This window comes from Eptesicus fuscus, chromosome 9 (genome assembly GCF_027574615.1).
Source record: "Eptesicus fuscus isolate TK198812 chromosome 9, DD_ASM_mEF_20220401, whole genome shotgun sequence".
NCBI lineage: Eukaryota > Metazoa > Chordata > Mammalia > Chiroptera > Vespertilionidae > Eptesicus > Eptesicus fuscus.
Genome location: NC_072481.1, coordinates 62,803,801 through 62,816,831, shown reverse-complemented (window position 1 = coordinate 62,816,831; position 13,031 = coordinate 62,803,801). Strand labels below are relative to the sequence as shown.

The following is a 13,031-nucleotide window of genomic DNA, read 5'->3' as shown; positions in this document are numbered from 1 at the left end:
ATCCAAGAGATGCAAATCAAAATGACAATGAGGTACCATCTCACACCTGTCAGAATGGCTATCATCAACAAATCAACAAATGACAAGTGCTGGTGAGGATGTGGAGAAAAAGGAACCCTTGTGCACTGCTGGTGGGAATGCAGACTGGTGCAGCCACTGTGGAAAACAGTATGGAGTTTCCTCAAAAAATTAAAAAATGGAACTTCCATTTGACCTAGCAATCCCACTTCTAGGAATATATCCCAAGAAATCAGAAACACAAATCAGAAAGGATATATGCACCCCTATGTTCATAGCAGCACAATTTATAATAGCTAAGATTTGAAAACAGCCTAAGTGCCCATCAGCAGATGAGTGGATTAAAAACGGTGGTACATCTACACAATGGAATACTACGATGCTGTGAAAAAGAAATAACTCTTACCATTCACAACAGCATGGATGGACATGGAAAGCATTATGCTAAGTGAAATAAGCCAGTTGGAGAAAGATAAATATCCCATGATCTCACTCATTTGTGGAATATAATTAACAACATAAATTGATGAACAAAAAGAGATCCAGAGACAGAGAAGCATTGAACAGACAGTCAAACTTCAGCAGGAAGGCAGGGAGTGGGGTGGGGCTTAAGAGATCAACCAAAGGACTTGTACACATGCATATAAGCATAACCAATGGACACAGACACTAGGGGGGTGAGGGCATGTGCTGGGGGGTGAAGATGGCTGGGGAGAGGTCAATGGCGGAAAAAGGAGATATATGTAATACTATATATAATATTTTAAACAATAAAGAATTTTAAAAAATTATATATCTTTAAAAAAATAATAATTTTTATTGATTTGTTAGAGAGAGAGGGAGAGGGAGAGAAACATTGATCGGCTGCATACACCCTACCAGGGATCAAGCCTGCAACCTGGGCATGTGCCCTGATGGGGAATTGAACCGACAACCCCTGGTGCACAGGATGTCACCCAACAAACTGAGCCCCACTGACCAGGGTTCATTCTCATATTTTAAGGGAAGGAAAAATGCAAATCAAGTCAACTGGTGTATACACACACACACACACACACACACACACACACACACATGCACACACACATACACATGTATACATATATATACATATATACATTACAGTATACATATATAATATATATGTATATATACATATAAAAGAAAAAGAAAAGACTGTTAGCTTTCAGAGAACAAGTGACTTGTAAATGTTTCCTTCCCTCAGGAAAGAAAAGCAAATGGTTGGGTTTTCAAAGGGCTTATAGCAGTTCTGCCGACAAGATGGAGCCAGGCCATCTGTTTAATTTCTCTAAAATGTGTCCCGAAGGCACTGTTATGTCAGAACAGTCTGTTGTCCCTATTGTTTTTCTCAACAACAAAAGAATCACACACCCATTTCTCCATGTTGCAAGCAACTTACCATGACACCTTCCTTCCAGATGGCCACGTTCCATCCCCCAACGGTGAGGATAATGTCATTGTAAAAGGGTGACCTCTGAACCGTGTGGATGGCACCATCATGGACGGTGTTGAGGCTCACGGGCTTCTTTGCTGTTGGGTGGAAAAGGCCATTCCATCTTTAATAACACTGTACACATTTCTGCAATAAAGAATGAAGTGACTTCCACTGGACAAACAGGTCTTGATTAATGAGATCCAAGAGTAAATAACCAGAGGTCAGTTGGGGTGAATGAATCAAGGAATAGCTCCCCTTTTTATAAAATGTCCATGGAGTTTCCCATCAAGGCCACTTTTCAGAGGAATGCTTCATGTTCTTACTCATTTATTCATTCATTAATTCATTCAATTTGTCAATCAATATTTGTGCATTGCCTATATCTACCAGGTACTATATTTTATTTTTATTTTTTAAAATACACATTTTTATTGATTTCAGAGAGGAAGGGAGAGGGAGAGAGAGAGAGATAGAAATATCAATGATGAGAATGAATCATTGATTGGCTGCCTCCTCCACAACCCCTACTGGGGATGGAGCCTGCAACCCGGGCATGTGCCCTGACCCAGAATTGAACCGTGACCTCCTGGTTCATAGGTCATTGCTCAACCACTTAGCCACGCCAGCCGGGCTCTTTTTAAATTTGTAGAGGGCAGTAAGATCGAGTCTGGCAATCCCAGTGTGAGACATGTCAAACAAACAGGGAGCAGTACAGACCAGGCAGGGCCTTGCAGGAAAGGTGTTTAGGTTATATTCTAAGTGTAACATGTTTTAGTGAGTGCTTCAGGCCTAGAAGACAATCTTATTGAAATTTCCAGAAGATTGTCTGCTGTGGGGAAAGCAGATTGGCAGCAGGTAACAGCAAAGAGGGAACACCAGAGGCGGCTAGGTGGTAGTTCCAGTGGGAGTGGATATGCTGACTTAGATGAAGGTCCAATGGAGAAGAGTAGATAATCAAGGCATATTTGCAAGCTAGAATTGACAGGGCTTGGAGATGGCTTGGGTAGGAGGGATGAGAGAGATGACGTGCTGAGAATAACAGCCAGGTTTCGGATAAAGCACTGGCTCCGTGGGGTTTCTATTTATGGAAACTGGGGAGACGGGTGGAGGAGCAGGTTTGGACTTAAAGATCAAGACTTCCCTGTGGTCTCTGCCCCAGGCCCTGGAGCCTTCGGCCTCTCCGGTCTGTTCACTGTGCCATTGCTGGGGTTTCCTCTCCCCCAGGCCTGTCCTCAGAGCTGGATGTATCCCACTCCTTGCTGCCCACACCCACAAGCCCCAGGGAGGGCCATGGCAAGTCTCGCCAATAAATTAATCCAGCGCCTGTTCTCCCGCCAGAGTGCTTTTCTCATTGTTCAGTGGCTCTAGGATAAAGCCCAAAGCTCTGAGGAGGGCACGCGAGTCTCTTGGCCTAACTGTCCCTCCTGGCACCTCTTCTGCTGCGGTTGCCCTTTCCATGGCTATGGTTTGGCCAGGAGCTGTCCCTGCTTCCTCACTGTCCCCTGGTCTCTCTCCATCTTCTCCATTTGTGCACCCTCCAGGACCCTGCTCACCTGTCTCTCTCTTCAGTGGGGCCTTTAAGAGCCCAAGGGAATCAGTCATCATGTGTTTATGTGTTTAACCTTTCCAATAGATCATGGGACTCCTCTAGGGGAAGATAACATCTTGTTCATCTTTATATCACCAGTGCTGGCACTTTCATTTGATGAATAAATGAGTAAGAAAGAAAGAACAAACATCAGGGAGGTTAAAACATAAAGCTCTGGGTTTTTAAATTTACTGTCATTGATTATTCTATAAAAATGGAAAAAAGTGCATAAAAAATTTAACTAAACCAGCTCTGGCCGATGTGGCTCAGTGGGTTGGGCACCATCCCATGCACCAAAAGGTTGCCGGTTGATTCTGGGTCAGGGCACATGCCTGGGGTTCGGGCTTGAGCCCCAGTAGGGGGTGTGCAGAGGCAGCTGATCCATGTTTCTCTTTCACATGGATGTTTTTCTCTCTTTCCCTCCCCCTTCCTCTCTCTCTCTTAGAAAAAAAGTAAATAAAAAATATCTAAAAAACAACGAAACCTGTTTGTTATGGGCCTCCTCAAAAGCAGTTTAGGAAGCGGGAGGTGAGGCCTCCAAGGAAATCTCTGAGACCAGGAGGAACCAGTGTCCACCTGTGTGTTACCAAGTCACGGCATCAAGCTTGTGTCCCAGGGGTGTGGTGGAGTGCCTGGCATGCAGTATGTGCACAGTGAACATTAACAAATTATTGAATAAATAGAAACATGAATAAGCATAAAAGCAGTTGGTTGTAATTCGTTGTATCCAATATATCATTTTTAATTCAACTTCAAATCACAGAATTGGGGGAAAAAATGCATGCACTTGGCCCTCCCTTGGGTCACAAATCCTCTCTCAATGCCCCACTCCTATCAATAACACACATTTGGGTTTCCGATCAGGGGTCACTATATTAGAAAAGCAGGAATGCTTTTGTTTCCAGATTGAAATAGCTACCTGGAGGCAATGCTGACAAAGCAGGCCTTCGCAAGTCTGAGGCAGCTGCTAGTCTGGGAACCCAACTCTATGGATAGAAGTGAAAGGAGTGAAGGTTGAGTCCTAGCTGCTGTTCCCTGCGGGCTGTGGCTCTGACCTCCAACCCTGTCAGTCACTCATGTGGCCATTTGTCCAAACACTCACGGGATGACCAGCTTCCCTTGGGCAAACCTCACCCAGCTGCTCCACCTCACTGCTGGGCGGTGTTCCAGCAGTCCCAGGAGCTGCCTCTTCTTGTGCTGACGGTTGTTCCACACGTTGAAATATGGTTCAAATATATTTTTATGCCATGAATATCCCACAGCTTTAAAGTAAAGTAGTTGTCATTGTAGGCAACCCCAAGGCTCTGAGCTTTGACAGGGAGCTTTGCTTGTTGAGGAGCCTGAATCTTGACTGATTCCTGCTCACACCTGGGTGTGACCCTCATACCTCTCTCTGCTCAGCTGCCCCAAATCCCCAACCCCAAAGGAGGGTCCTGCAGGTACTTCTCCCATATGTTCCCGAGGTCTTCAAGAGCATCATACATTTAGCTTATAATTTCACACCGACTCAGATTTTTCACATGGATGAACTACCAGGTTGTTGAATTATTGAAACAGTGGGGTTATTTTTAAAATTGTGCCTTCAAGTTTTGGTGTGAGAACAAATCACCTGGCGAATTTTATTAAAAATCCACATCCAGATTCAGCAGGCCTGGGGCAGGATCCAGGGTTCTGTGTTTCCAACAAGCTCTCAGGTGAGGCCCTGCCTAGTCCGAGGCCCTCACTCTGAGTAACACCTGTAGAGTCAGACCCTCAGGGGCCCTCCCTCCCATTAGCAAAGCAGGGGTTACTCAGTACTTTGTTAAAAAAGGAACAACCCATTAATAATGGAACACTCATCCAAACTTACTCATCAATCGGCCAGTTTCAGGGTCTCTTTCCATTTTCCAATCTGAGTATAACACTTCACCTTCCTAAAAATATTACAGATTCCTGGTGAGTACAATGGCCACTTAAGGGACAAACCCCTCTCTTATTCATGTGCTAAGACTGATTGTAACCAACACAAAACAACAGGTGAATTTAATCAAATGATAATTTGGTACAATGCTGGGAAAAGGCTCAAAATGATTACTTGATTTTATCTCAAACAACAAACACACACACACACACACACACACACACACACACACACACACCGAGTTTGATGAGTTTTTATCTACACACAGTGCCGTGGAGAACACAGGCCATTATGGAGATAATCTATGTACACAAGTTTCAACTGCTGGGTTTCCAAAGCCTTTGTTTTCCACAGGAAATTGTCCGGATGGACTGAAAGCTCTGAGAGGAGAGGGGTCTCGTCCAACTTAGTGATTTATTCTCAGCGTGTTGCGCAGCAGAACTGTACAAACATTTGTGGGATAAGAGAGAAAGAGGGAATACGAATTCATAATATGGAACTCATTACCATTTAAAGTTGAGAACAGGAAACAAAGTTCCATCCAAATGACATAATGAGTAATATATATTCCAGTTCCACCTATGACCATTTTCGGGGGAGGGGAAGGCATAAAGAAGAGGCAGAAACAGCCACACAAATGGGAAAGACAGAACCAGTGAGTGGCAGAGGTGGGAGCAGTTTAGAGGAAAAAAATTCAGTCCCTCCAAATTTAGTCTTAAAGATGCAATAACTGAGACTCAGAGAAATTTAATGACTTACTCAAATGCAGTTTCCAAATTTCTATCCCCCTTACCTATCCCCCCACACGGGGATAATAAGAGAAAAACACAGAGAAGGTTGTATAAAGATAGACGTTGAGTGGATTCGGAGGAGAAGATGGAATGGGATGTGTAGGCGAGGGAGGGGAGATGGGAAAACACTTGATTTATGCAAAGTGAAGGATAAGCTGACTGGGGCCAGGGCCCACGCATTTACTCATCTGTCCTTTATTCATCCATGTTAATTCATTTAACAGAGGCCTGTGTTTGGTGCTGGAAATGCAGAGTCAGAGGACAGGAGCTCCCTCTATTCACGGTCACAGTCTAAGGGCACAGACAGACTGTACATGTCTGGCGCATGGCCTGTGGCACACCCCCTCATAGTTACCATTCACTGAGCACTCAGTGTTTGCCAGAAATGCTAGGAGCTTTATGTATGTGATGCCAGCCCTCACCAAAGTCCCGTAAGAGAGTTACTGATATCTCCTGGGTCTCATAGGTGGTACATGGAGCACTGAAATTAAACCAAGTCAAAGCAGAATAGTTTGAACCCGGTCAATACATTTGTGTCGAGTGCCCATTACATTAGCAGCCAGAGTAGGAAACCTTCACGTCTTTCTCCATCCAGTTACCGAGTTCTGATAATTCCATTCCTTCAACCTCCATGTTGATATTCTTGGCACCTTGGTCAAGCCCTCTTTGTCTCTGGGTTGGTTCCCCCTGAGGTCCCCCCCAAGTCTGACCTTTCTGCCTCCAGGGCACCACTCCTTCCTGCTTCAGCCTTGCACCAGCCAGCCCAGGTCCCAGAGCAGAAGGATTAGCCCCGCCAAGGGTTGGAGAAGGTCATTCCACTGGAATGTCGGCGGCCTCACAAGGACAGGGGATTTTGTCTGTTTTATTCACTGCTCTCTCCCCCGGGCCAAGAACAGTGCTGGGCATATAGTAAATGCTCAATAATATCTGTTGAATGATGAATGAAGTTAATTCCAAACCAAGGGCTAGGTAGGCAGGAGTCTAGTGTATAAGAAGAATGAAAGAAAAAGCAGAGCAGCCAGAATGCGGGAGATTGGCGCAGATGGGGATGGAGAGACAGGAAGGAGGGAAATTATACAGAATCTTAGAGGCTACAGGGTGAGGTGTTCAGATTTTATTCATGTTTCACTGAAGAGTTTAAGCAAATGGCGTTATGCTTTAATCTGTCTTTTTAAAAATTTCAGTTACTGATTTGAGAGAGAGAGAGGGAATTTTATTTATATGCTGACTGGGGATCAAACCCGCAACGTTGGCATATCAGGACGATGCTCTAACCCCGTGGTCGGCAAACTGCGGCTCGCGAGCCACATGCGGCTCTTTGGCCCCTTGAGTGTGGCTCTTCCACAAAATACCACGGCCTGGGCGAGTCTATTTTGAAGAAGTGGCGTTAGAAGAAGTTTAAGTTTAAAAAATTTGGCTCTCAAAAGAAATTTCAATCGTTGTACTGTTGGTATTTGGCTCTGTTGACTAATGAGTTTGCCGACCACTGCTCTAACCCAATGAGCTACCAGGCCAGGACTGCTTTAATTTCTGTTTTAAGATCGTGCATTACTTATCTTTCTAAAGCTATCATTGCCCAGCTTTAAAATTTTGGTGTTCACAGGGACAAAAATTATATGATTCCACTTACACAAGGTAGCTAGAATAATCAAATTCATAAAGCTCGAAAGTAGAATGGTGGCTGCCATGGGAGTGGGCATGACGAAATGGTGAGTTATGGTTTTAATGGGTACGGCATTTCAGTTTGAGATGATTAAAAATTTGATGAGATGAATGGTGCTGATGGTTGGTCAATGGTATAAATGTACCTACTACCACTGAGTGCCGGAAACCGAACATTGAGACATTGGAAGTTAAATGTGAAAAGGGAATCCGGAATGCTTTGGTCAACCTTAATCGCTCTGAATGGTCAGAGCTAGTCACTCATTGTTTAGTTGAGACATTGGTAGTTAAAGCAACTCTCACCTGTTAATCATATGTAAATTCTTGCTGATTGTCTATTATTGGAATTTCCTGCCTAAAGGACATGGGTGTATCTCAGAACCCCAATAAAAGGGATGGCAAAGGCCAGAGCAGTGAGCAGTCCTCCCGCTAGAGGTGGGCTCCCGCCTGGCCCCCCATTTACCCAAATTAACTCTTTTCCAGTCTCTTTTCATTTTGATTGCGGCCTTCTCCAGAAACCAGACCTCAACGGGAACCCTGAAACACGCGGGACGTGACAAGGGATCCCACAACTGAGTTGTACATTTAAAGATGGTTAAGATGGTAAATTTTGTTGTATATTTTTTCAGAATTAAAAAATATTTTTCTAAAAACTTGGGTGTGAAGCCCAAGTTACAAAACATATATTTATTCAGTAGTGCTCCATTGCTTACCAAATTAAATTCAAATGGCCTACCTTGGCAGAAAGGCCCTTTGGTTGGACCCCAACCTAGCATTCTAGGCACAGCTTTCCTTCTTGCACCAAACTATTCCACAATCCCCAGACAGACCCCAGACTCTCATAACTCCAAAATACTGTTCAGGCTGTTACTTCTGCTCCTTGTACTCTCACCCTGATCTTTCAGGTGACTTCTCAACCTCCAGTGTCCAGCCAGCTCACAGACCACCTCTCCCAACCTCTTCCTTCCTGGCCCTTTGGCCTCTGGACTCGGGTAGGCGTGCTGTCAATGTGTCTGCTCCTTAACTGGGCACCGAGCACCCTGAGGACAGGGACTGTGCTAGGGATTCATTTCTGATCCAGGGCCTAGTACAGTGCCTGGAAGGCAGTCCATTCTCCTGAGCTGGAGGAACTGACTAATCCCTCATCATAACTAAAGTGCGAATGCAAACTGCATTCGGTGAGACTGAGCGATGGATGGCATCTTCCCACAGTGGTATGGCCTGGGAGAAAAATCCTTTATTTCAGGAGAATAGAGTCCTGAATGAAAAGACATCTCTGCTTCTATGTGATCATGAGATCAAGTTCTGAGCTTTATTTCATCTGTAAAATGGGAATAATATCACCCTTATAAGATTATTAAGATTAAATGAGATATAATTTGGAAAATTGCTGGGACAGACCTTGCTATATAGAAAATATCCAAAAAAAATGTGAGCCTGCTTTACTTACTATAGTAGATACTAAAAAATGGCAGCCATTATCATTATTATATCCAGGTGTTATTGATCATTTGAATTGAGTGAGGTTTTTTTTTTTTTTCTATCTTTCCTAATAGATGATGCTGGCCTATCAAAACAATATATTTTCTTAGTAAATCTCTAACACGTAGCATGGTTTCTTCCATATGGTATATAGGTGTTTGATAAAATTTGCAGGTTAATCAATACATTACTGGTCATGTTTAATTTTATAGATTTTTTCCATGTTTGTTCAGGAACACTTTAAATATCAACCTATGAGGTTAACAACGGCGGTTAACATTTTTAAGTGCAAATAAGCATTTTAAAATATAAAAGGTATACATATTGTAAGCTTTCATAAAGCAAACATGTACAATAGGGGTTATCATCATATATTTCAATGTAATTAAAAGTATTAATTTTAAAAACAGATAATTCCAACTCACCTCTGTTCCCACAAAGAACTTTGTGCAGAAGTCCTCTATGGGCCTGAGGAGATTGGCCAACCCACTTTCCAGGTTCTGGTACGGGTTCATTTCCTCAGTCTTCATGACTACGTTCTGAACTAACACTTTTTCTTTCAGAGGAGTATGGAGAGAAGGAGTACATATTTATAGTGAACGATCTTTAAAAATACAGTTAGTTTATACTTTCTGTCCATTGCCATACACATCTGCCCCGTATCCTCCAAGGTGGGATGAGTGAAAATCCCAGCATTTTTAGACCTCTAGTTTAGCAGTGGAATGCTTTTTTTCTTTTTACAAAACAAAGCTTATGTAAGACCCCCTGTATATAAAATTGATGGAAGCTGCATTGCTCTTTGAAGTATTACCTGGGTGGTAATGGGGAGACCCACCTGCCTACTTTGCAGGGGCTCTGAAAGGTTTCATGGCACATGTGAAAACCATTTTGCCTAGCCAGTTTGGCTCAGTGGATAGAGTGTTCGGCCTGCAGACTGAAGGGTTCTGGGTTTGATTCTGGTAAAGGGCACATGCCCAGGTTTCGGGCTCGGTCCCCAGTTGGGGGAATGCAGGAGGCAGCCAATCAATGATCCTCTCTCATCATTGATGTTTCTATCTCTTCCTTCCTCTCTGAAATAAAAATATATATAAATATATATAAACCACTTCTATGTATTTCCACCATTGCAAAATTATATATAGTAAAAATTGGACACAACATATCCCCTGGGTTATATCACCCTTAATGTGCTCAATAAGATTTTCTAATGAGAAACTCATGTCATTTTTATTCAGTTGGCATCAAATGGAAAATTTGAAAGCAATTCAAGATTAGTTTTTTTAATATGAAAAGTTGGTGTTTATTTACTTTCTCGCTATCATTTGAACAAAACCACAATAGAACTACTTAACAGTGACAATTAGTAATTATAGTAGGATTAATTAAACAATACATGGGAGAAAAAAGTAGTTTTATAGTGTTTCTTTGTGTCCTCTGATACAGCAATTTATTTGACCTACTTTTTAAACTTTTTGTTGTATATTTATTTCTTTTAAAAAAATATTTTTATTGATTTTTTACAAAGAGGAAGGGAGAGAGATAGAGAGTTAGAAATATTGATGAGAGAGAAACATCCATCAGCTGCCTCCTGTACACCTCCCACTGGGGATGTGCCTGCAACCAAGGTACATGCCCTTGACCAGAATTGAACCTGGGACCCTTCAGTCCACAGGCTGATGCTCTATCCACTGAGCCAAACTGGTCAGGGTTTTTGTTGGATATTTAAATATCTAGGCTATGTGGTGGCATATTCTTTTTTTTTTAAATTTAATAAATCTTTATTGTTCAGATTATTACAATTGTTCCTCTTTTTTCCCCCCATAGCTCCCTTCCACCCGGTTCTCACCCTACCCTGCCCTTACCCTCCCACCACTGTCTTCATCCATAGGTGTAAGATTTTTGTCCAGTCTCTTCCCACACCCCTCAGACTCCCTTCCCCCTGAGAATTGTCAGTCCACTCCCTTTCTATGTCCCTGATTCTATTATATTCACCAGTCCATTCTGTTCTCCAGATTTTTTATTCACTTGATTTTTAGATTCACTTGTTGGTAGGCATGTATTTGATATCTTTTTGTTGTTCATAATTTTAACCTTTACCTTTTTCTTCTTCTTCCTCTTCTTAAAGAATACCCTTCAGCATTTCATGTAATCCTGGTTTGGTGGTGATGAACTCCTTTAGCTTTTTCTTATCTGTGAAGCTCTTTATCTGGCCTTCAATTCTGAATGATAGCTTTGCTGGGTAGAGTAATCTTGGTTGTAGGTTCTTGCTGTTTATCACTTTGAATATTTCTTGCCACTCCCGTCTGGCCTGCAAAGTTTCTGTTGAGAAATCAGCTGACAATTGTATAGGTGCTCCCTTGTAGATAACTAACTGCTTTTCTCTTGCTGCTTTTAAGATTCTCTTTGTCTTTAACCTTGGCATTTTAATTATGATGTGTCTTGGTGTGGGCCTCTTTGGGTTCCTTTTGTTTGGGACTCTCTGTGCTTCTTGGACTTGTATGTCTATTTCTTTCACCAGGTAAGGGAAGTTTTCTATCATTTTTTCAAATAGGTTTTCAATTTCTTGCTCCTTCTCTTCTCCTTCCAGCACCCTCATGATGTAAATGTTGGTCTGCTTGAAGTTGTCCAGAGGCTCCTTACACTATCTTCATATTTTTGTATTCCTTTTTCTTTCTGCTATTCTGATTGGGTGTCTTTTGCTTCCTTATATTCCAAATTCTTGATTTGATTCTTTGCATCCTCTACTCTATTGTTTATTCCATGTAAATCTTTCTTTATTTCAGTTAGTGTATTCTTCATTTCTGACTGGTCCTTGTTTATGTTGTTGAGATTCTTACTAAGTTCCTTGAAGTACTCAGTAAGTTCCTTGAGCATCCTTATAACCATTTTTTTTTTGAATGCTATATTTGGTAGTTTTCTTGCTTCTATTTCATTTACTTCTTTTTCTGGAGATTTCTCCTGATTTTTCATTTGTGATATGTGTCTTTGTCTCCCCATTTTGGCTGCTTCCCTGTGTTTGTTTCTATGTATTAGGTAGATCTGCTATGTCTCCCAGACTTGGTAGAGTGATCTTGTATAGTAGGTATCCGGTAGGGTCCAATGGCTCAGCTTCCCCAATCACCTGAGCTGGTGCTCCAGGTGTGCCTCTGTGTGGGCTGTGTGCACTATCCTATTGTGGTTGAGCCTTGATTGATGTTGGCATCACTGGGAGGGATTGACTCCCAGACCAATCGATTGTGAGGATCAACTGTGACTACAGTAGAAGAGCTGCTATGCAGGAGACACCCCTATGGAGCAGGACTTGCTTCAGTGGGGCTTTGGTGCTCACTGAGTCCACCCCTTGAGTGTGTCACTTGGGGAGTTGGTAGGGTTGTAATCTGGTGTGCTCAAAGATGACCACCCAGTTCACTGGCTCTGGAGCCTCCCAGGAGTGCAAAATCAGCAGGCCAGCTGCTGCTTGTTTGAGAGATTTTAGGAATGTCTGAAGCATGAGGCAAGAGAGGCCAGTTGAATGGAAAAGCCACTGGAAATGGCTTGGTTTAACCTACAAGTAGGGAGGGGCAGGGTTTCAAGAAATCACCAGGGCAGGGAGAAAAGTGTGAGCCAGGCTGATGAAGATTCAGATATGGCAACTGTCTGTTGGTTCTGTGGCGGGGAGGGCTCATCAAAGGAACAATGGCCTTTGCCAGCACTTCTGCCTGGGAGAAGGCTGCCCGTCCACCTCTTGCCCTGATTCCAGATAAGTTAGTTCCTCCCTGATTGTCCCAGGTTCCTTTCAAGCTGCTGCCCCAGCACTGGAGTTCAGGGGGAGTGAGTCCATGTGTGGGCCCTTTAAGAGGAGCTGCCTGTGGCTCCAGCAGCCTCCTGTCACTCAGCAGCAATCCCTGCTAGTTTTTACAGCCGAAAGTTGTGGGGTGTGGGAAGCACAGGAACTGGTTGGAAAGTTTGTAAGGAAGAAATTCTGAAAGAATTTTCTGTGGGAGTTGGCTGAAGGCAACCATCCCTGTTTATCAGAACCCCCTAGGGGAGTTGGCTGAAGGTGACCACCCCTAATTATTCCTTGATCTTTCCAAACAAGTCTGTGTACCTGCAGGCCCTTGGGTGTTTGCTGGAATTTAATGCTTAATCTTTATG

General features: G+C 43.0%; 1 protein-coding gene across 1 annotated transcript in view; it reads right to left on the bottom strand.

The window, feature by feature from the left end:
• DNAI3 (dynein axonemal intermediate chain 3) overlaps positions 1-13,031 on the bottom strand; it is an 81,307-nt gene that overhangs the window by 12,819 nt on the left and 55,457 nt on the right. The window contains exons 17-19 of the mRNA XM_054720910.1: positions 9,323-9,453; positions 4,912-4,975; positions 1,439-1,569 (exon numbers count right to left, since the gene is read on the bottom strand). Of these exons, the coding sequence (XP_054576885.1) occupies positions 1,439-1,569; positions 4,912-4,975; positions 9,323-9,453 (326 nt within the window). The remainder of the gene's footprint in view (positions 1-1,438; positions 1,570-4,911; positions 4,976-9,322; positions 9,454-13,031) is intronic.